Source organism: Paramisgurnus dabryanus, chromosome 10, assembly GCF_030506205.2.
Source record: "Paramisgurnus dabryanus chromosome 10, PD_genome_1.1, whole genome shotgun sequence".
Taxonomy (NCBI): domain Eukaryota; kingdom Metazoa; phylum Chordata; class Actinopteri; order Cypriniformes; family Cobitidae; genus Paramisgurnus; species Paramisgurnus dabryanus.
Genome location: NC_133346.1, coordinates 3,134,175 through 3,154,876, shown reverse-complemented (window position 1 = coordinate 3,154,876; position 20,702 = coordinate 3,134,175). Strand labels below are relative to the sequence as shown.

The 20,702-nt window shown below is 37.0% G+C and overlaps 1 protein-coding gene across 48 annotated transcripts in view; it reads right to left on the bottom strand.

Annotated features, from left to right (window-relative positions):
- camk2b2 (calcium/calmodulin-dependent protein kinase (CaM kinase) II beta 2) overlaps nucleotides 1-20,702 on the bottom strand; it is a 66,466-nt gene that overhangs the window by 3,120 nt on the left and 42,644 nt on the right. For 5 of the 48 annotated variants that reach the window (XM_065262980.2, XM_065263040.2, XM_065262969.2 and 2 more), the window contains 11 exons: nucleotides 20,359-20,396; nucleotides 15,504-15,536; nucleotides 12,952-13,020; nucleotides 9,822-9,866; nucleotides 8,962-9,010; nucleotides 8,328-8,408; nucleotides 6,105-6,224; nucleotides 5,662-5,811; nucleotides 2,057-2,132; nucleotides 1,785-1,879; nucleotides 1,462-1,696 (listed from right to left, as the gene is read on the bottom strand). In XM_065262980.2, the coding sequence (XP_065119052.1) occupies nucleotides 1,464-1,696; nucleotides 1,785-1,879; nucleotides 2,057-2,132; nucleotides 5,662-5,811; nucleotides 6,105-6,224; nucleotides 8,328-8,408; nucleotides 8,962-9,010; nucleotides 9,822-9,866; nucleotides 12,952-13,020; nucleotides 15,504-15,536; nucleotides 20,359-20,396 (989 nt within the window). In that variant the 3' untranslated portion in view covers nucleotides 1,462-1,463. The remainder of the gene's footprint in view (nucleotides 1-1,461; nucleotides 1,697-1,784; nucleotides 1,880-2,056; nucleotides 2,133-5,661; nucleotides 5,812-6,104; nucleotides 6,225-8,327; nucleotides 8,409-8,961; nucleotides 9,011-9,821; nucleotides 9,867-12,951; nucleotides 13,021-15,503; nucleotides 15,537-20,358; nucleotides 20,397-20,702) is intronic. The other 43 variants (XM_065263007.2, XM_065263067.2, XM_065262997.2 and 40 more) reach the window with 22 other exon arrangements.

The following is a 20,702-nucleotide window of genomic DNA, read 5'->3' as shown; positions in this document are numbered from 1 at the left end:
TTCAATTAAGATGCTTTTTCTTGATGAGCAAAACGACCCAAGAAAATAAATCTAGTTTTTAGACCAAAAATATCACATTTAAGTGATTTTGTGCATAAAACAAGCAAAAAAATCTGCCAATGGGGTGAGCTAATTTTTCTTGAATTTAGTGTTTAAGAAAAATGTTCAAGATTTTTTTACTTACCCCATTGGCAGATTTTTTCGCTTGTTTTATGCACAAAATCACTTAAATTTGATATTTTTGGTCTAAAAACTAGACTTATTTTCTTTGGTCGTATTGCTCATCAAGAAAAAGCATCTTAATTTAAGAATTTTTAGATATTTTTACAGAGTATAAAACAAGCAAAACAATCTGCCAATGGGGTAAGCAAATTTTTGTTTAAGAAAAATGTCTAAGATTTTTTGCTTACCCCATTGGCAGATTTGTTTGCTTGTTTTATGCAGAAAATCACTTAAATTTGATATTTTTGGTCTAAAAACAAGACTTATTTTCTTGGCATCTTAATTTAAGAATTTTTTGATATTTTTACTGAAAACAAGACAAAAATACTAAGATTTTACTTTCTTTAAAATAATTTTTTTTGCAGTGTGTGTACAAATGTTTTATTTTAGTGAAATTTTTGATGAGCAAAATGACTTAAGAAAATAAGTCTAGTTTTAAGGCAAAAATATGCAATTTGAGTGAATTTGTGCTTCAAACAAGCAAATAAATCTGCAGATGGTGTAAGAAAAAAATCTTAAATTTAAAATCTTAAAAATTGTATTACCCCATTGGCAGGTTTTTTTTTGGCTTGTTTTAAGCACAAAATCACTTATATTGAATTTTTTTGTCTTAAAACTAGACTTATTTTCTTAGGTCATTTTGCTCATCAAGATAATACATCTTGATTTTTTTTTATATTTGTAGTAAAAACAAGACCAAACACTATATAAAAAAATTCATTTTTTTTCTGTGTAATCAAGTGATCTTAAATTGGGACTGTGCCGGGGGCCCTAGTTTTATAACATATTATAAAATACATTAATTTATTATAAATTCTGTATAGTTAAACCTAAAATAAGGTTACTAACCAACAGCACTACATTGTATCATTTATTATGTTTTGTTTAATTCAAATTCTAAGTATGAGATTGTTTTATGTTATTAATTTCCTTTGGATAGGGAAGCGATGATGCACCTAACACAAGGGGGGCCACAAGCCAAAAATTTTGAGAATCACTGTCTTAATCCGTTTTATTTTTTATTTCTCATAAGTAATTTGAACATAAGTTGATCTGAGATTAAGTTGATACTTAAATAAAACACAAGTGAAAATCAAATCTCCTGAGCTATAAAAGAGCAACTTTTGAGCTATAAGAGGTCCCCTGGAAAAGTACCCGAATGTGCAAATCCATTTTCACACCTTAACTAATTATAAATCCTGATATAGATCTTGGCTATTTAGACATCCAGATTCACACCTTCACTGGAGAGGAGCGGCCGGTGCGCCAGAGCAGTGGAAATGAACATTCTGCCATTTAGAGTCGCGGCGGTGCCACACACGGGTCTCTTCTGATTGGCTGCTGCGCGGCCGTCCCTGCCCATCTACAAACTGGGTGAGGCGGATGTATGCGATGCAGGCGGCATCTTCTCCGATCAGGTGCACGTGAGGATTTAGGATGGTGGTGTGGATGGGCTTACTGTTCTTTGACAGCACTGTAAAGAAACACAACATCGTCAATCGATTCTGCTGCCCTTAGATCACACATAAATGATTTATTTTCTTGTAATCATGATCACCTACAGTTATCAAAATAAAATCTATGGAAGTCCATGCCCTCAACCAGGTTCCCCAAAGCCTCAGGTTCAAAGGAGGTCAATCCAGGGTCACAGATTTTCCTGGAACAACAAGCGTACTTGTTTGCTACTGGTTGAAATGATTGTTAGAACGGAACGTTTTTCTTACCTTCACCTTTAAATAACTGTGCCATTAAAATACATTATTCTGGAAATTCTAGCCTGCATACTTCTAAGTGATTTGTCTTACACATAAAAAGGAAACATTATTTAACTTACGCATAGGCCTCAAAGTCACCATTATTGATGGCTTCTATCAGCTGTTCTGTAATCTTGATAATCTCTTGCTTGCGAGCTGTAGAGAAAACACACAAGTGGACAATTCAAGTTAAATTATCTCAAATTTCACTGAAAACTGTCAAGTAGTTAGAAATTGGACAATTTAGTTCATAGGCTTTGAGATGATCTACGGATATGCTATAGATTTATTTAGAAAAGTTAAGAAATAATCAGATGTAAAAATCGATGCAGGTGCATATACATGTCACAAATATATACAGCTGCGGAAAAAATTAAGAAACCACTCCAGTTTTGACTTTAATCATCATTTCTAGATGTATTTCAGACCAGCATCTGTTGAATTTCAACAAAACCAAAGTCATCCAACAGCAAATGTACAAGACTGAGAGCATGACAGATGTGACTAAAAATTAGGGATTTTATTTCAGATTTCTTTACTAAAATACATGTAAAAACATTAGAAATTTGTTGTTGGGGATAATGCATTACAATTAACTTGCATTACGTAATAATATTACTTTTCTGAAGTAATGAGTAAAGTACATTTTTTTAAAATGTACACATTAATATTTAAGTTACTTGAAAAAAAAAAGTAATGCAAGTTAAGTAATGCAAGTTACTTTTTTAGTTTAATTAATTTGATAAAAAATTATGTACTGAATTAAACTAAACGTAGTCACATTATGCACTCTATGCCAACTGTTGGAACAGTTTGAGTCAGAAACTGAGATGGCAGGCCATAGCTCAACTATTTTGTCATGAAATATGCAATTTTTGAATGCAGAATTTTGTAGTCATAAAAAAACCCTTCAAGGTCTGAAAAAGATCAAGCCTCAACCAAGAAAAAGTGCCGCAAAAGTAACTAAAAAGTAACGTAAGCATTACTTTCCATGAAAAGTAACTAAGTAATGCAATTAGTTACTTTTTTGGGGAGTAACTTAATATTGTAATGCATTACTTTTAAAAGTAACTTTCCCCAACACTGTTGAAAAATGAATTTAAACTTGTTTTCTCTGCAAAACCTGATGTTTTCCCCATTTAAATTTTCAATAAATAAATGCAAATAAAAGCATAATTTTAATTAAGAATTTGGCAGAAATGTTGTCGGTAGTTGACAGAATATTTTGCTGACCAACAATAGCAAATTATAATTCTATTGGCTGTATTATAAAGATATACCAAATGTGTTTTTAAAAATATAGACTGACAAAGCCAGTGCAAACTGTTCCTCCAAGTTATGTCTGACAGAAACGACAAACATGACCCTGACACATGGCATAAGATATTTAGGACATGAGCTCTACCGCAGGACTTACCTGGTTTCTCAGTCATGTTCTCCAATCTAGACCATCTGTACTTCCTCAACTCTCTTACTAAACTAAATGTACATCTCTTTTGAAGTTTGTACCTTCACCTCCTGTTAACTTATGAGTACACATCCATCCACACTTTCCTTATCTAATCAACATATGAATAAAGTTTGTAATAATCAACCATAAATCCGATGGATTCTGCATGAGCTACAACTGGAATTACTAATTTCCTTATCTTCTTCTGTCTGCATGGAGTTTGCCGGGTTCAGGAAGCTATTCCTGGCTGCTCGGATGTGATGTTCTCCTGGCTGTTTTCTCGCCCTCCTCCGCTCTCTAACTCTCCCCCTCTCTTTCCTTCCCTTCACAGCTTCATGCTCCACTTTAGATGAGCTACGTGAGCTTGACACGTCCTTCAGCTTTTCCTTGACAATCTGACACCACAGGTCTGATGTAGTGTTATGCATGATTGAAGTATCAGACTCAACAAATGTTTTCCCCTTCCTGTGTATCATGACATTGAAACCAGCATATAGGTATGGAAGTGTAATCACAAAAGCAAAGTCTGTCAAAAAGTCCGGAAGGTGTCACTTATAGCACTAAATGATATACTCTTATCAGAAACAAAAGTTTTTCCGTTCACTTTTATACATCATGTTTCCGAATTTCTGAAAGCTCTTAGAAAAATTTAACAAGAAACATCGGTGAGCTGACAAGATAACACAACCCACACTGTCTAGGGCTGCAAAACGATTAATCGCGACTAATCGTTTGCAGAATAAAAGTTTTTGTTTATATCATATATGTGTGTGTAGTTGTGTACTGTGTATAATAATTATGTGTATATAAATACACACACATGCATGTATCATTTAATAAACATCTATTTATATATATATATATATATATATATCAGGGCTCTGAACCGGTTCAAGGAACGAAAACGAAAACCGGAAACGAACGAAATTTTAACAGGAACAAAAACGAAAACGAAAACAAAATCAATTTTAATCGTTCTGAACAGAAACGTTTATTTAAAATTACCATTAACCGGTTAATAACGTTATTTTATCGTTTTCTTTAATATTGTACTTATCAGTGACCAATCATGATTTGAACAGTACAACATGTGACTTTGACGCATCAAGCGTGAGTGACTTTGACACATAGCGTGAGTGAAATGCCCGCGCAGCAGTCATCGAGTCTCCGGCCCGATAGCATTTGTCTTAAATAACCACAAAGCTACCCATCAAATGTTCAGAGGTATGTTTAAGTTAAAACTTGCTTGGAAATATGAAGATGCAAACTGTAACTCAAAAAAGCCAGGGGACTTATACCACTGTCAATAACTTTTTAGATGGGTCGCCACCAAGAAATTCCTTTTCGTTATTATTTTTCTTACGACAAGCTGTCTTAACAAGTCTGTCTGCAATATTGAAGGATGTGGGGGAGAAGAACAGTAGCCGGGAATCACTGAGGTAACTTACAGAGGCACATTTAACATAAACATCCAGCAGAGTATGCTGCGGGTTCAACCAGAAAAAGACATGGTTGAAAACGGGTCGTTTTTTCAGCTGTTTATACTTAAAATGAATGCAGGTATTTCTTTTGTGGTTTTAACAATTAATGAAATGTTGAAGTTTAGTTATATCATGTGTTATGTTATTATTTTTGTGTGAAAATTAGTCTGGATGCATGCATTTGTTAAAGTATAGCCTGAATTAAAATAACGTTATTAACCGGTATTTTTTCTAAGTAAACCGTTTTTGGAACGTAAATGTTCAATGAGGAACGCAAAAACGGAAACGTTAAAATATCGATTCTGCTCGGAGTGAAACGATTGATAATTTTTTTCGTTTTTAAGCCCTGATATATATATAATATTCTGCAAACGATTAGTCGCGATTAATCGTTTTGCAGCCCTACTTATGTTTGTTACCTTTTTTACATGGAAACCTATACGTTCAGATCATAGCATGGTCAAAGGCAGATTCAGGTTTGTGTTAGTACGAATTAGGTCCAGTCAATACTATGTAATATAGCATTGAAGTTTTTTCACAAGCTCACGAACCATGCAAGCAAACACAGATAGCTCCAGTGTGACTGACTAGCTTTATGCGATATACTGAAGTAAAGATGCACAATTTTAAATTAGTACTTAATTAGAAGTATGGTTTTTTTTGTTTAACTGGTGTGCACTGCAATGTGAAGTCAAATATTCAAAAGGTGATTAATTCGTACACGCAACTCTATCACTCAGCAGGCTGTACTCACTCGGCGCTGACACAGAGAGCCCAGAAGGGGGCGGAGTCAGGGAATAAGAGGGCTGGGGAGGAGGGGCAGAGGTTCGAGAAGAAGTCGAATCCGCTTGTGGTTGTGGGGCGGGTGAGCGGCCCAAGCCGCTTAACAGATCTGTGAACCGGGCTGAGCGAGTCGGAAACGGGAAAAATACATTGACCGTAAAGGGAAATGAGGAGAAACAGATGAGAGTAGCACCAGACAAACAGATATGAAATGACAAGATGCAAAAGAGTGCTGTATGACTGATGGGTTGTGAATCAATAACAGGTGCACACAGGCGATGCTTGGACAAACAGACATGCTTTAAACACATTTTTTTTAATTAAATAAATATACTTTGGACCAGACCCTGTGCATGAGCGTCTGTACATGGTTATGGTTTGGGAGCTGAGGCCTGGAGGGGGCGCTCTACTCACTTTGCGTTACAGGGTTGTGTGGAGGAGAGGGAACCGAACGGCTGATGGGTTCGCTGTCAGGTACGGCTGCAGGTCCCGAACCCCTGCGTGCGCAGCCCAGGACATCACTCAGCTTGGAGGCTGGATATACGTAGGGAGGTAATAATGACTGAGGAGGGAATCTGACAATAGAGATCGAAGGCATGTTTGACCAATCTCATGCAGCTCAAGCGGCTGTAGAAAGCCTTACGTGCAGGTGCAAGTGTATGCCAATGCATCCTTGACTGTGCTTTACAGAAATAATATTATATGAGTTTGGAATAATACGATAGTAAGTGAATTGAACTATTTAAGCATCTTGCTCAAAGGATCAAGCCATTGGTCTTTAGCCTCAACTAGTACCTCAAAGCACCACAGTAAGATGATTAATAAAGCAGAAAGCAGCTAGGGCTGTGACGGTTGAAATAACCACCGAACCACCGTGGTGATGCAGTGCCATCCTGGGGTTAAAGTGCGTTGTGCACGTTACAAACTATGAAAAATATCAAGTGCAATCTCGCAGAGATGTCTTCGAGTTTTCACATTTCACATCTAAAACAACGTGACCGCTTCACTTTCCTCCTTCTTTTAAAGCGCTTGGGTGTTCCAGAGCATCTACCGTTGCTAATTAACCTAAGCATTGCTTGACGTTGTGACAAGCACGCATCAGCGGAAAAAGAAATCACTATGACATGCACTTTTGTTAAAAAACATTTATCTGATCCTCGTTTTTTTATATTTCAAAATATATGTATGCATTATATACACTCACCTAAAGGATTATTAGGAACACCTGTTCAATTTCTCATTAATGCAATTATCTAATCAACCAATCACATGGCAGTTGCTTCAATGCATTTAGGGGTGTGGTCCTGGTCAAGACAATCTCCTGAACTCCAAACTGAATGTCAGAATGGGAAAGAAAGATGATTTAAGCAATTTTGAGCGTGGCATGGTTGTTGGTGCTAGACGGGCCAGTCGGAGTATTTGCTCAGTTACTGGGATTTTCACGTACAACCATTTCTGGGGTTTACAAAGAATGGTGTGAAAAGGGAAAAACATCCAGTATGTGGCAGTCCTGTGGGCGAAAATGCCTTGTTGGTTCTAGAGGTCAGAGGAGAATGGGCCGACTGATTCAAGCTGATAAAAGAGCAACTTTGACTGAAATAACCACTCGTTACAACCGAGGTATGCAGCAAAGCATTTGTGAAGCCACAACACGCACAACCTTGAGGCGGATGGGCTACAACAGCAGAAGACCCCACCGGGTACCACTCATCTCCACTACAAATAGGAAAAGAGGCTAGAATTTGCACAAGCTTACCAAAATTGGACAGTTGAAGACTGGAAAAATGTTGCCTGGTCTGATGAGTCTCAATTTCTGTTGAGACATTCAGTTGGAAGAGTCAGAATTTGGGGTAAACAGAATGAGAACATGGATTCATCATGCCTTGTTAGCACTGTGCAGGCTGGTGGTGGTGGTGTAATGGTGTGGGGGATGTTTTCTTGGCACAATTTTGGACCCTTAGTGCCAATTGGGCATTGTTTAAATGCCACGGCCTACCTGAGAATTGTTTCTGACCAGGTCCTTCCCTTTATGACCACCATGTACCCATCCTCTGATGGCTACTTCCAGCAGGATAATGCACCCTGTCACCAAGCTCGAATCATTTCAAATTGGTTTCTTGAACATGACAATGAGTTCACTGTACTAAAATGGCCCCCACAGTCACCAGATCTAAACCCAATAGAGCATATTTGGGATGTGGTGGAATGGGAGCTTCGTGCCCTGGATGTGCATCCCACAAATCTCCATCAACTGCAAGACGCTATCCTATCAATATGGGCCAACATTTCAGCACCTTGTTGAATCAATGCCACGTAGAATTAAGGCAGATCAAACACAGTATTAGTATGGTGTTCCTAATAATCCTTTAGTTGAGTGTAAAAGCCCATATGCATCAATGTGCGCATGCACATACGAGCATGCATGCGTGCACGCCCACACACACATTCTATAACTACCGCGGTGAACTGGTGCATTAAAAACTGCCACCGTCACTGCCCTTAAATCAGCCAGGAGCATCTATTAGCTTCGAATTATTACTCATATCCTTGTTTGTCTCGCAACCATATTTGTTAGTGGTATTGGTTGAAAGATGCAGTGCAGACCAAACCAAACGTGCACAGATCAGCTATTCTTACAGAAAATGGAAGGGGCGGAGCCCAGAGTTGATTGACTGACTTCAGATGGGGCTTTAACTGAACTGCTATCTAGGGTTTTCCCTATTGAATGAGAAGGAGAGGATGAGAACATACAATATTACTGAGAAAGAAGGGAAGGGGATCACAAAAAGGTTGAAACATTTACAGGAAGGTTAAACATTCACTCGTCACTTTTACAGACGGACGCACAATAAGAACACAATGACTAAAATCATTTATGCAAGGTGAACTGACATTGAACACACATTAGGCTTGCACACAGACACACACAGGGACTCAGCCCACATCTTTCTTGTTCCTACAGTTAAAAATACAGTCAAGGTGCCTTTGCGCCGTTCCCAAATGAATCTCCCAGAAGAGCAAGATAAAGGCAGAATTACATGAACGCCGAAACTAAGGAATTCAGAGAAAGTCGACCGTCCTGCCTATCCTCAGATGTTAGCAGGATCAAGTTGGTCTGCTGACTACATTAGGGGAAACCAATCGACATTTTTCAGTGCCGACGAAATCTCTGCATCACTTCCTGAGTGATATTACCAAAGTGTTTGCAAGTTTTGTAGGAGGTTTTCATTTGTACAGACAAAATCGCTTTAGGAGAAACCACCAAACGTACCTTTGACATCTTCATCCTCAATTGTGGTGTTGCTGCTGTCTGAAGATTCCTGCAGGACAGACAAAATCGATTACTGACTGATCTCACTTTCCAAACACAAACACACAAACAACACATCACGTACTCCAACTCCAATAAAACACAACCAATACTACTACTGAGATGAATGTAATGTCACCACAAATGGAGTCGAACATAATACACTTCTAGTGAATGAAATCTCAGCTTTAGATCCATATGAGAAGAATTCATCTCGAGCTGCTTCTCCCATCAGCCACCTGGTGAGGCTGTGACACCGCCAGCGAACTGAACGCTGCTCCTCAATGCTTTATGTGCATCTCCACTTCTCTGTACCAGGTGGCAGCACAGAGATCTCACAGCTGCCGTTTCTTTACGCACCCTGGTTTGCATATGCATGTGCCACCCACATGCTAAACACACATTTAAGAACTTGTATTAAAAATGCAGATGCTTTTAAACTGAGCACCCGTCCACCTGTTTGTATTTCTGTCTACCTGCAGATGACTGAACCATGAGACTGACTCAAGGATGAACATTCACTCACCTATAATAATTTTATATAAAACCTTCTTAGATCACTGATCACTTAACCATCTCAACAAATCTATGACAGCTCCTTGTACTGAGATCACTGGCACCGAACAATGAACCAAACTCATATCACTTAACTTTCAAAAACCCATTTCCTCTTTGTCTCAATCTGAGGACATGAAACCAGAACATCTCACCTGCATCACAGAATCAAGAAACTGCTGGCAACAGAAGACAGGAGCAGAGAGCGGAAGAGAGAGAGAGAGAGAGAGATGAGTATGAAAGACAGAGGATGAGAGAGGATGTACCTTGATCCCATCCACTGGGTTATGGATAACAGTGGTCTGAGGTTCCTACAGAGAGAAATAAAGAGAAGAAAACCAGAGAAAGAGAGAACAAAGAGAAGCAAAATGAGATGAGGTGACAGATGGCGAGAATAAAACCAGAAGATTGTGTTAGCCAAAGGAGATAAGAGAGAGATGGAGAGAGAAACCGGTGAGCTCTTAAAGAGTTAGAAGGACAGGTTAAAAAGTTGATGGAGGATATTAGTTGAAGATATAACGGCCTGGTTAAAGGCAGATCACATATCTGATTCAAGTATAAATAAGGAGCTTGTTGGACGTACAATTTCTGAAGATTTAAAGGTGCATACACTGTAAAAAGTACAAATTGGATCAACTTAAAAAAAATACTATAATTGGTAATGCCTAAAATGTTTTTTATTTTTTATTTAAATGTTCTCACTTTAAGTAAAAAAATAACTTGAAAATGTTTAATTATTTTAGGTGTTAACAATTAAAGCAATTTTTAAAAAGTTTTTTCACCTTCAATTTTTCACTTAAAGTGAGAAAATGTAAGTTTATGAATTTTTTTAGGTGTTACCACCAATAGTTTTTTAAGTAGAGCAGATTTAACTTTTTATAGTGTATATAAAATTTGTATACGGTGCATTCCCTCGCGGCCCCCCCAAAGAAAATTTATGACAAAAACAGTTCTAAAATGTAACATTTTAAATAAACAAAACATATTAAAATATACAAAGTAGTGATGTTGGTTAGTAGGCTTATTTTTTTGGTTTAATTACACAAAATTTATGATAAATTAATGTATTTTATAAAATGTCATAAAACTGGGGCCCCCTGGCACCGTCTCGCGGCCCCCCTGGGGGCCCCGGACCCCAATTTGAGAACCACTGGTCTAGCTGGACTTAGCTGGTTAGGCTGAAAGACCAGCTGATCCAATAGCTTTACCAGCTTTGCCAGGCTGGGAGGACTATCTTAAACCAGCTACTACCACCTAAAACCATGCTTTAAGCTTATGCTGGTTTTAGCTGGATTTTTCAGTAGGGATCAAGCAGTGCAGTTAAGCTTTTAAGATGATGTTAAAATAGATCTACAGTAATGCTATTGTGGGACATAAAAATATACATTTTGCTAATGATGTTATGCTGGGTACACACCAAAAGATAATCGGGCTGATTTTGGGCCGATTTTCCCCTTCCAACAATCCTAGCTATGTCCCGAGTATCGCGATGGTTTTACAGATTATCTTATCAGATTTTCCCTTGGTGTGAGGTGTGTTAAGAGTGTCTGAACCTGCTCGGAAGAAAGTCGGAGCAGCGCCGATCGCGAATATTTATCATTCCAAACACTACCATTGAAATGTCTTCCTGCAAATCGTCCGCCATGCTTATTCTGAAGTCTCGCGAGACTTTGTGAGATTTCCTGTGTTCACAGCAGAGACTCTGGTTAAAAATCTGTTTGTGTGTGGTGTGCTGTCTTTGACACATCATGGCACACCACACACTATAGGAGCAAAACGGTTATCCTCATGTTTGTGGTCTATTACATTTTGACAATCTTATAAGATGTAAAAAATCTTCTGGTGTGTACCCAGCATTAGGTTTTCATGATCTTACACTCTAAAAAAATGCTGGGTTATTTCAACCCTCAGCTGGATAAAATATGGACAAAACTCTTAGGTTGAATCAATCTAGAAAATCTCCATATTTAACCCAACAATAAGGTAATGGGACAGCGACTTTTGTTGCAGCTTGAGACTTGGTCCCTTTTTGATCTTACTGTCGCAAGCAGAAATGCGTATGATGAAATGCGAATTTTTTTAACATAAGGTAGGTAGTAGACCAATCACAGCGTTTGCAGTCAATGTAGAGTTTATGCACTGTTATATTTTTGGAGAGGTGCGCAGGTCTTTGGGTAAGTCTGACGTAGAAGTATAAATCAGGTTTTAGACTTACGTTTAAATATAAGTGTATACAAATATTATATACAAATGCATATATCAGTCCTACGTATGACAAAAAATGAACACTTAAGATTTGAAGATTATGGGTTGTAATATCAAAATGAAGCACCTCCTGAAGTTGAGGTTAAAACCATTTAGACAAACTTTTAGGCTGGGCAAAAAAATAGATTTTTCGATTAATCAGGTTTTTTTACTTGGTCGATTCAAAATCGATTCTCAAAGAATACGAATCGATTTTTTTTTCATATTTTTCCCACAAACATTGAGCATAAGATTAACGTTTACCTTATTACTATCGAATTCGAATCGATTTGATCTGAACCGATACTTAGGCCTACAAACCGTGGTTACTTTGATAGCAAAAGTAAAACTATTTACTGGCTTTAGTCATATTTTTATGACTAAATTCCTAGTCATTACAATAAATTCCTATGAGACTTTAGAGTTTTAAATTATGTATAAATCATATGTGTATGTCCAAAATCAGCAGAGTAATCCAAGGCTCCGTTTGCGCAGTGATTAAAAAAAAGGAGAGATCGCTCGCGCCGCCATCGAACCCACAGTGTTAAGAGTTCTGATAACTTAATTAATCATTACAATATGTTAAAATACAGAAAGAGCAGGTGCGTTAAAACGTTTGACTGGTGTCTCATAACAATCTTAAATTCAATACTATATTTAATGTTACAGAAAGCTGTAGAAACAGAAACAACTAAACTATATTTTGGGACCACATAGCTCACTGAGATAAAATGTGTTAATAAACAACACATGTACAAACAGACTACAAGATCACAAGAGTCGATCGCAGTAAGAACAAAATCAGAGAAAGACGACAAAAACACAAAGTTATTTTCCAAACATTCATGCACAAACACTCGTCTGTCAAGAAGACATATCTTAAAAAAAAAAACATTAAACAAACTACAAAACAACAATCCAAACAACTCTGAACAACAAATCTGTGGCGTGTAGAATCAACATTACTGAAATGCTACAATGACAAAAGGAAGCTGTGCTGGGATTCAAGCTGTCCTTCACAAACGCTGTGTCTGTGACAGGTGGCCAGACGCATACACAGACAGACATTGGTTAGACGGAAGCCAAGGCGACAGACGAGAGGACAGAAAAGATGGAGCGACAGACGACAGAGAGAAATAAGGAGGTAAATACCAGAGCAGGAGAGGGGACGGATCCTTTGGGGCTGGTGACTATGCTGTTTTTGGTGCTGTTTGACTGTGGCTGTGCAGAACACAAAACAGTGTTAAAGAAAAAAAGATAGGGGTAATATTGTGCTTGAGGATGAGAAAAAAGTGTGTATTTTATCTTTAGGCTAATCTGTAACTTTAGTCAACACTTGAATGAAAAACAGTGGATCGTGAACTTTTGGGAGTCTCTGGAAAGTCTTTTGAGTCTCAGGAACGCTGTCTGAATCACATTTTACCTCCAAATTCAGAAAATGTATCAATTTTATTTTGGATAGAGAAAATACACAAATATGAAAAATAATACACATTTTCAAATTCCAGAAATTCTCATTACCGACTTGATGTTTCAGTTTAAAGAATTGAGCAGCTCAGATGCAAAAGCCTCCGTCTGTAATGCGATAATGATATTACCTGAATGCTATCGGCAGATATTATATGTAATACTTACGCTCTAAATCCACTTAATCCCGGCCTCAAGCCATTCAGAAATATCGGTTTGTTGCCAGAATCCATAACAAAAATGCTAATTTACAAGAAAACATGTCAGGTGCACTTAGAGGGTTTTGCATCTCAGCTCTTCAATTTATTTTTATAATTAATCTAACTTGATTATCAAACAGTCATTTTCAATTTTTAATTAAGTTTAACAGCATAAATAAAACCATTATAAGAACATTAATGCCAAGTGCTTTGGGAGCTGATACTCCAAATATTGTAAAGGGTGTAAAATCTCTGTCACATGCTTGAGGTATTTGGCCAATCACAATGCACCAGACAACTGGCCAATCAGAGCAGACCACACTGAGCTTTGTAAAAAATCGATGCGTTTCAAAAAGGCGGAGCAGAGAGGAGAAACAATACTGTACGTTATGTGGACAATGATGTGTTTATAAACCGCGTAAACACATTGTACTAAACCAAAACACACAAAATTATGTATTTTAGCAACATTTAGGGCTGTCACAATGATGAAATAATTGCCTCAATTGTTTGACCTTAAGCTTTGTTTATACTCGCGCTTTGGTCCGCAACGCAAGCCTCAGCGGATCACGCGTGCGTCTCACCAAACGGACGAGGCGTTTATAGTTGACGCGCTCGCTGTTGCACTTTTTTTTGAACCACCAGGGGGCGACGAGAGCAATAAAGTCAAAAACAAACATAAAGAAGAGGATAGAAGAAGTCGTCCGCTGGATCAACCCTGGTGCTTTTAACATTAGAGTTTGATATATATAAATATGAGAACATGAATAAAACAACAATATTTTAAATATGTCTTTATTAAACATTATCATTTCATTTACGTTTTTTACTAAACAAACAGTACAGATATCTTAAGGTTTGTATTTTATTCCTCGTCTAGTGGTTCATTCAATACAAATATAAGCCAAACATTCTGAATCATGTAAAAGAATTCGTGTTTTAAACTGCAAAGTTTCCATACTTTACTTACAGAGTGTCAGATAAATATATACATTGTTTTGCTTGGATTGATCAAAGAGATACGTCACAGGCTTGCCTGCTCGGACAGAATCGCCTCGAGTTCGGTCATTTCGGATGCGGAGCCGCGCGGAAAGTTACAAAAAATGCCGTGCACACCGCCACGCGAAATGGGGTCTTGCGCACCCAACGCGCGCGACCGCCCACTCCGCGTTGACGTCATTTTTGGCGCGCGCACCAACGCGCCCGTGCGGACGCGGCGAGCATAAACATAGTTTTATCGCGATGATTTCAGATCACCACAATGATTGCACATCTCTTTAAAAACATTAGGGGGAGCTGCAGGTAAAACATACATTTCCAAAACAGGATACATTATTTTTATTAAAGATCTGTTCTGGTATAGTCAGTTTATTTTAATTGCATTTTTATTTTTTTGTTATTTTTAAGACACTAAATTTTCCGTTTTTGTATATTAATTTAATTAATATTTACTGCCAGATAAACCTTGCAAAAGATTTAATTCAAATAATCACAACAATTCTTTGAACAAATGAATGTTACATGAACAAATGAATAAAACAGTCAATTAATCATCAAAGTCCTAAAACAGGCAATTAATCGTCATAATTTATTATTAGCTGTCACAATTAACTGTCAGTCAAATTTCATAATCGTGACAGCCCTACATATGACCCCTTTATACATAAAAAAAATGCTTAGTTATTTGTTTAAAGTTGCCATAACCTGAAAAGAAAAAATCCTTGAAGCGACAGGAAGAACAAACAGGAGCCAAACAGACAAAGCAGCAACAACAAAAAGCCACACACAGAAGACGTTTAGTTTGAGATCACCGTCAATCTCTACTGCTCAGACAAACAAACACAACAAAAGACTAAATACTGACTACAACTCTACACGCCATCTAATAACTAAAAACCTGCAGTCTTTTAATGCCTTCCAACCGTTTAAAAAGAACCGCTTAACATTTGAGCGCAAGACCTTGTGACATAAAAGCCCAACAGGAAGAAAACGATGACTGGAGTGGATAAAGAAATGAGGATTAAATATCATTCTCACCATGTACTGAACAGTAGAGCTGGATTTCCGTTTCTGGGTTGGGGGTGATGGAAGATGGAACGACAGTGTTAAAACACATTATGATTCGGTGAACAGTTAGGTGAACAATAATTATACACAGAGAACAAAAAAGGGGCGGAAAGTGAAGAGAAGGTGGGCATGAGTTTTGGTCAGAAAGAGATCTGCTAGAAGATAAGAGGATTTAATGAGGTAGCGATGTGCACAGTAGAGATCGAAGGCATATATAATTTTAAGGATTAGTAAAGCCATAAATGTTATTACACTCATGTCTTTTCAAACCCACGTCACTTTGTTTTTCATGTAATAAAAGTGCAGGATAACAGGGGATAACATAAAAGCCCCATGCATATACTTTATGCATTAAAAACAAAGCTTTCTTTGGGGAAAAGATCATCGTCTTTCCATATCAGAATACTTTTCAAAAACTCATATAGGTTTGGAATGACATGAGCGTGTTTTGGGGCTCTGTCTCTTTAAGACAAACACATACAGTAGGTGCTAACAAGGGTTCTTGCAGAGAACCTTTTCAGTCTAAAAGGGGACATATCATGAAAATCTGACTTTTTCCATGTTTAAGTGCTATAATTAGGTCCCCAGCGCTTCTATCAATCTAGAAAATATGAAAAAGATCCACCGAGTAACTTAGTTTTGGTAAACCATCCTCTGCAAATATGTAAAAAAATAGATCATTGAAATTTGGCTCCCCTTGTGATGTCAGAAGGGGATCTTATTATAATAATACCGCCCCTTAATCTGCACTATCCAACCACAGCACTGCCATTATGAGATCAGCTCATTTGCATTTAAAACGGCAAATTTTTGCTCACACCTACAAGTGGCAATTTTAATATGCTGTAATAAATTATCTATAGTATTTTGAGCTAAAACTTCGCATATGTACTTTGGGGATACCAAAGACCATTTCTCATTTTTATCTTCTTTAAAACATTTTCCACTATAAATAATCTATAAAGGACGTTCTTTATGGAACCTTTCTTTATTTTTAGGAGTGCACCTGTTATTGGTATCATGCCAGCGCAGGTGTTGACAAGAGAGTCACGATGAGCTTTTCTGAGGGTTTTTACACAGCCCTTATTTCCAGTGTTGTGTTTGACAGCTTTTATTAAACCTTCATGTCATCTTAAATTAGGAGTTTTACAGTAAAATCTATTTTATTAAGATACAAACAGAAAATACAGGAAATATGTACAAAAAATAAAACATTTAATTTTAAGGACTAAATGTCTTCTTTAGGCATTGTCTGTGTTTAGTGTGACCTCTCCTTGCACTAAACTCATCTTGAGGGTTTTTGAGCAGAATGAAGTAAAAAAACTTCTTTAAAATGTGAAATTAGGATTTAATTCTATTTAGGTTTAAGAGATCCTGCAGTTTGTGAAGTGGAAGGGGAGTTAACCCTAAAAACTTGACACATCAGTTTACATTTTTATACAGTTTTTAATACTAAATACACATTTCCTGTATTTTCTGGATATATTCTATTAAAGAGACTGAGAAACAATTATATATGATCACTACAACATTGCAAAAAAAAACCAAATCTAATTCTGGCATAAAGGCCTAAGACTTTTTTCACAATACTATATATATATATATAAAACACAAGTTGACTCAAATGGGACATTGTATTCGCAATGAGAGAGAGCTCAATCATAGACAATGGTTAAATGACTATAGACCGTGTTCTCACAATTTCTCCTGCCGTGATGTTCTGCGTGATACTGCATTATGAAAGGCAAGACGGTGGAAATCGAGAGCGCAAAAAAGTAGGGAAATGTCAGAATGGAGGAGTGTGGTGATCCAGTTGCTAAGCAATGAGCGAGGTGCAGCGGAGGTGTCTATTTCTGTCTCCTGGTCCTCATGGTTCATACTGCCAGCTATTCCTGGAGCGAGAGCTTCATTCCCTACTGAGGTGGCCCACCCTCTCCTATCTTCTCACACACGTACTCGGGAAACGGATGGAAAGATATCACGGATGGGGAGCAACGTGTAGGCGGAGAGAAAACATGGAATGGTTGGCGATGAGAGAGGTAAAGTGGCTCATTAACGCGATGAAAGCCCACACCTGCCTGAACGGCTAATGAGAGAGTCAGATAAAGTCACATTCACATTGCTGGTGCCCACCGGTGCTGGTTTATGAGTGAATGTGTGTCGAAGCTAAAAGAAGAGGGCACAGCACAACGTTGGGATGAGAATTCAGACTAAAATGCTGACGATGGGCAGCAGGCTTTGCTGATTCAGACTCGGACAAATACAGACAGGCCAGTGAGAGATATATAGAGAGAGAAAGAAATGGTGAAAATAAATGTGGATCAGTTACAAAATCATCATTAGGCAATCCTGCCATTTTTTATTATCGTATTGGATTGATTAGGCATTGAAACCAAAAGTCAAAATTGTCATTGGTCTATAATATCTAAATAACTAAAAGAAGAAAAAATACTGATCTAGAGCCTGTAACAAATTGCAGTAAAAGCCAGGACAGAAACATCTTCATTTATTTAGGGCTAAATGTCACAATATATGCAATGCTGGAGAAAGGAGGCGTTGGGATTTTCCTCCGAGTCCTTTTTTTAGCATCGTTCTCATAAAAACTGCATGTTGAAAGATTACGTAAGGTATGATTAATGCTCGCAGCCTGACAGTAGAGGATTATTCTCTAGATTATACTTTTCATCCAATCCCTAACATACAGCAGCCGGAGTTTCATTTCTAACTCTACACTAGGATGAAGGTAAAAGCCGACCTTTCCTCTGTCTGAGAGGATTATGTGTTAACAGAACAAATGCATCGTTACGTGCACTCTTAACAACTCATTAGGGGTCAGAGGTCAACATCTGTGCATATTCTCGATATACCTGATGCTAATGCCTAATGCTAATACAGAATTTTGTTTATTTTGTATTACAGAAAACTTTCTGTATTTTATTGTGCTAATGTTATTTTACGGTATTTTTCCGGCACCGCAGCTTAAAGGTGCAGTGTGTAATTTTTAAAAAGATCTCTTGACAGAAATGCAAAATAATATACAAAACTATATTTTTAGGGGTGTATAAAGACCTTTTTATAATGAACCGTTATGTTTTTATTACCTCAGAATGAGACGTTTTTATCTACATACACTGAGGGTCCACTTACATGGAAGACGCCATTTTGTTTTGCCATGTTTCTACAGAAGCCCTTAACGGACAAACTTTTTTTACTAAGTTGTCTCCGATGATGACATTTATTGTAGCTTCTCTATGTGTTTCAAAAGCGATGGGTAAGCAGTGGACTGAGCCGTTGGATGCAATTTGCAACCTAACCACTAGATGCCGCTAAAATGTACACACTGCACCTTTAAAGCAAAAAAATAAATTTCTCTGGCCTAAAATATGTTTTAAAAATATGCTAAATACACTTTGTAGAAATTTTTTACATTTAAATTAAAAAAAGATTTAATTGAAAATATATTTAGTTTGAACCTTCATATATTAACATATATTTCAAAATGTATTTCAGGGGAAAAAATATATTTTTTCTGGACAAAATATAAATGTTTGTATAAAATGTATATATTTGTATATAAAACATACAACTATAAAATATAAAATTAAGTATATTTTTACAGTAATTTTTTTATTTTAACCTTTTGAAACCTGTTTACGGATTTTTCCTTCCAATGTGACGTGAATATAAATGCTTTAAAATATTCAAAATGTAAAAAAATATATTAAAAAATTCCAAAAAATATATTGGTGAAAAATACATTTTTGTAAACATATTTCAAAATATATTTCAGCACATAGATTTTTTTTTTACTATTTTTTGTATATTTTTAAATATAATACTTAGAATGGAAATTCAATGGAATGGAAATGGAGGTGCTGTGGTCTGAATACTGCTGCGATTGGGTCACGCAATGACTGAGGTATTATGGGTAAATTATAACAATGTTATGTAACAAACACAAAGTTTCTACTCTAGACGGTTACCAACAAGGTGTACACAACAGTTAGGGCTGTGCAATATTGAAGAAAAATCTGATTCATGATAAATAATGCAATACGCCATTTACTACTTTAAGTTGGTCAAATTTAAATTATTTATTTTTTTAAAATCTGTATTTACATTTGCACTGTTTCCGGTAATATCAATATATATCTTGCTGCTCTACCAACAATAAAAAAAAAATCATAAATCAGACATCAGCCTAATGTACAAAATGTTTAGTGTGTCAAACGTATATTGGGCTATGTTTCATTTAAATGTATTAAAATAAATACTTTTATGTAGTTTTATGTTTTTAACTGCTGTTACATGTGATTCTGCGCTGATGCTATTCACTTCGTGTGAACGAAAATAATTTTATTTACCGGTTCACAAAGAAAAAGGAAAATAATCAGATTAATGTAGATACTTAGATCCAGATTAAAAGCATTCAAGAAGTATTGAATACATTGGTTCTTTAAATTCTGGTATTAATAAAAAAACCTGTGTTGAATTTCCACAAAAAAGCGTTATTGTGATATAAAATCGCAAACCACGATAGGGTCGATACCACCCATCTCTACTTCCCAAAGAGTCTTGCTATCTAATCTTACAGATGAGACAGACATGCAAACAAACAACCAGCAACGAACACACAATCTGCTACATCAACACTGCAGATTACAAATGCACATAAATCACCATATCAAAGCACCTTCCACTAAAAAAATAAATCAGACTTTCAGGAGTCAATCTGTTGTACAGGATACAGAGCAAGAAGGAGATCGCAGAGAAGAGAAGGTGGACAGGTTATAAGAGGTAGAATCGAGGTATAGAGATGTCTTACCTTGACATCGGCCTTCTTGCTGAGCAGACTCTTGGCTGCTGCAGATGGAGAAAGAGGAAGAGAAAACATCAGCACGCTGGGATCGGAGCAACAGTTAACATTAGCAAAGTGATAATAGTGCTCGCCCAAATATGTCACATAACTGTCCGAGCCAGCAAGAGGAAATACCCCACCTCCCACCCCACATCCAGAGGATTAAAGCCATCAAAAGCACTACATGTTGAATCACACAACACACAGAGAGAAGTGTAGTGCACGTCTGGGTTCGTGTATAAGTGAATCTTGGTGGGATTTCGATTAAAATTTCTCACGTAAGAGAGAGGGGTCAGTGACTGCCATGCACA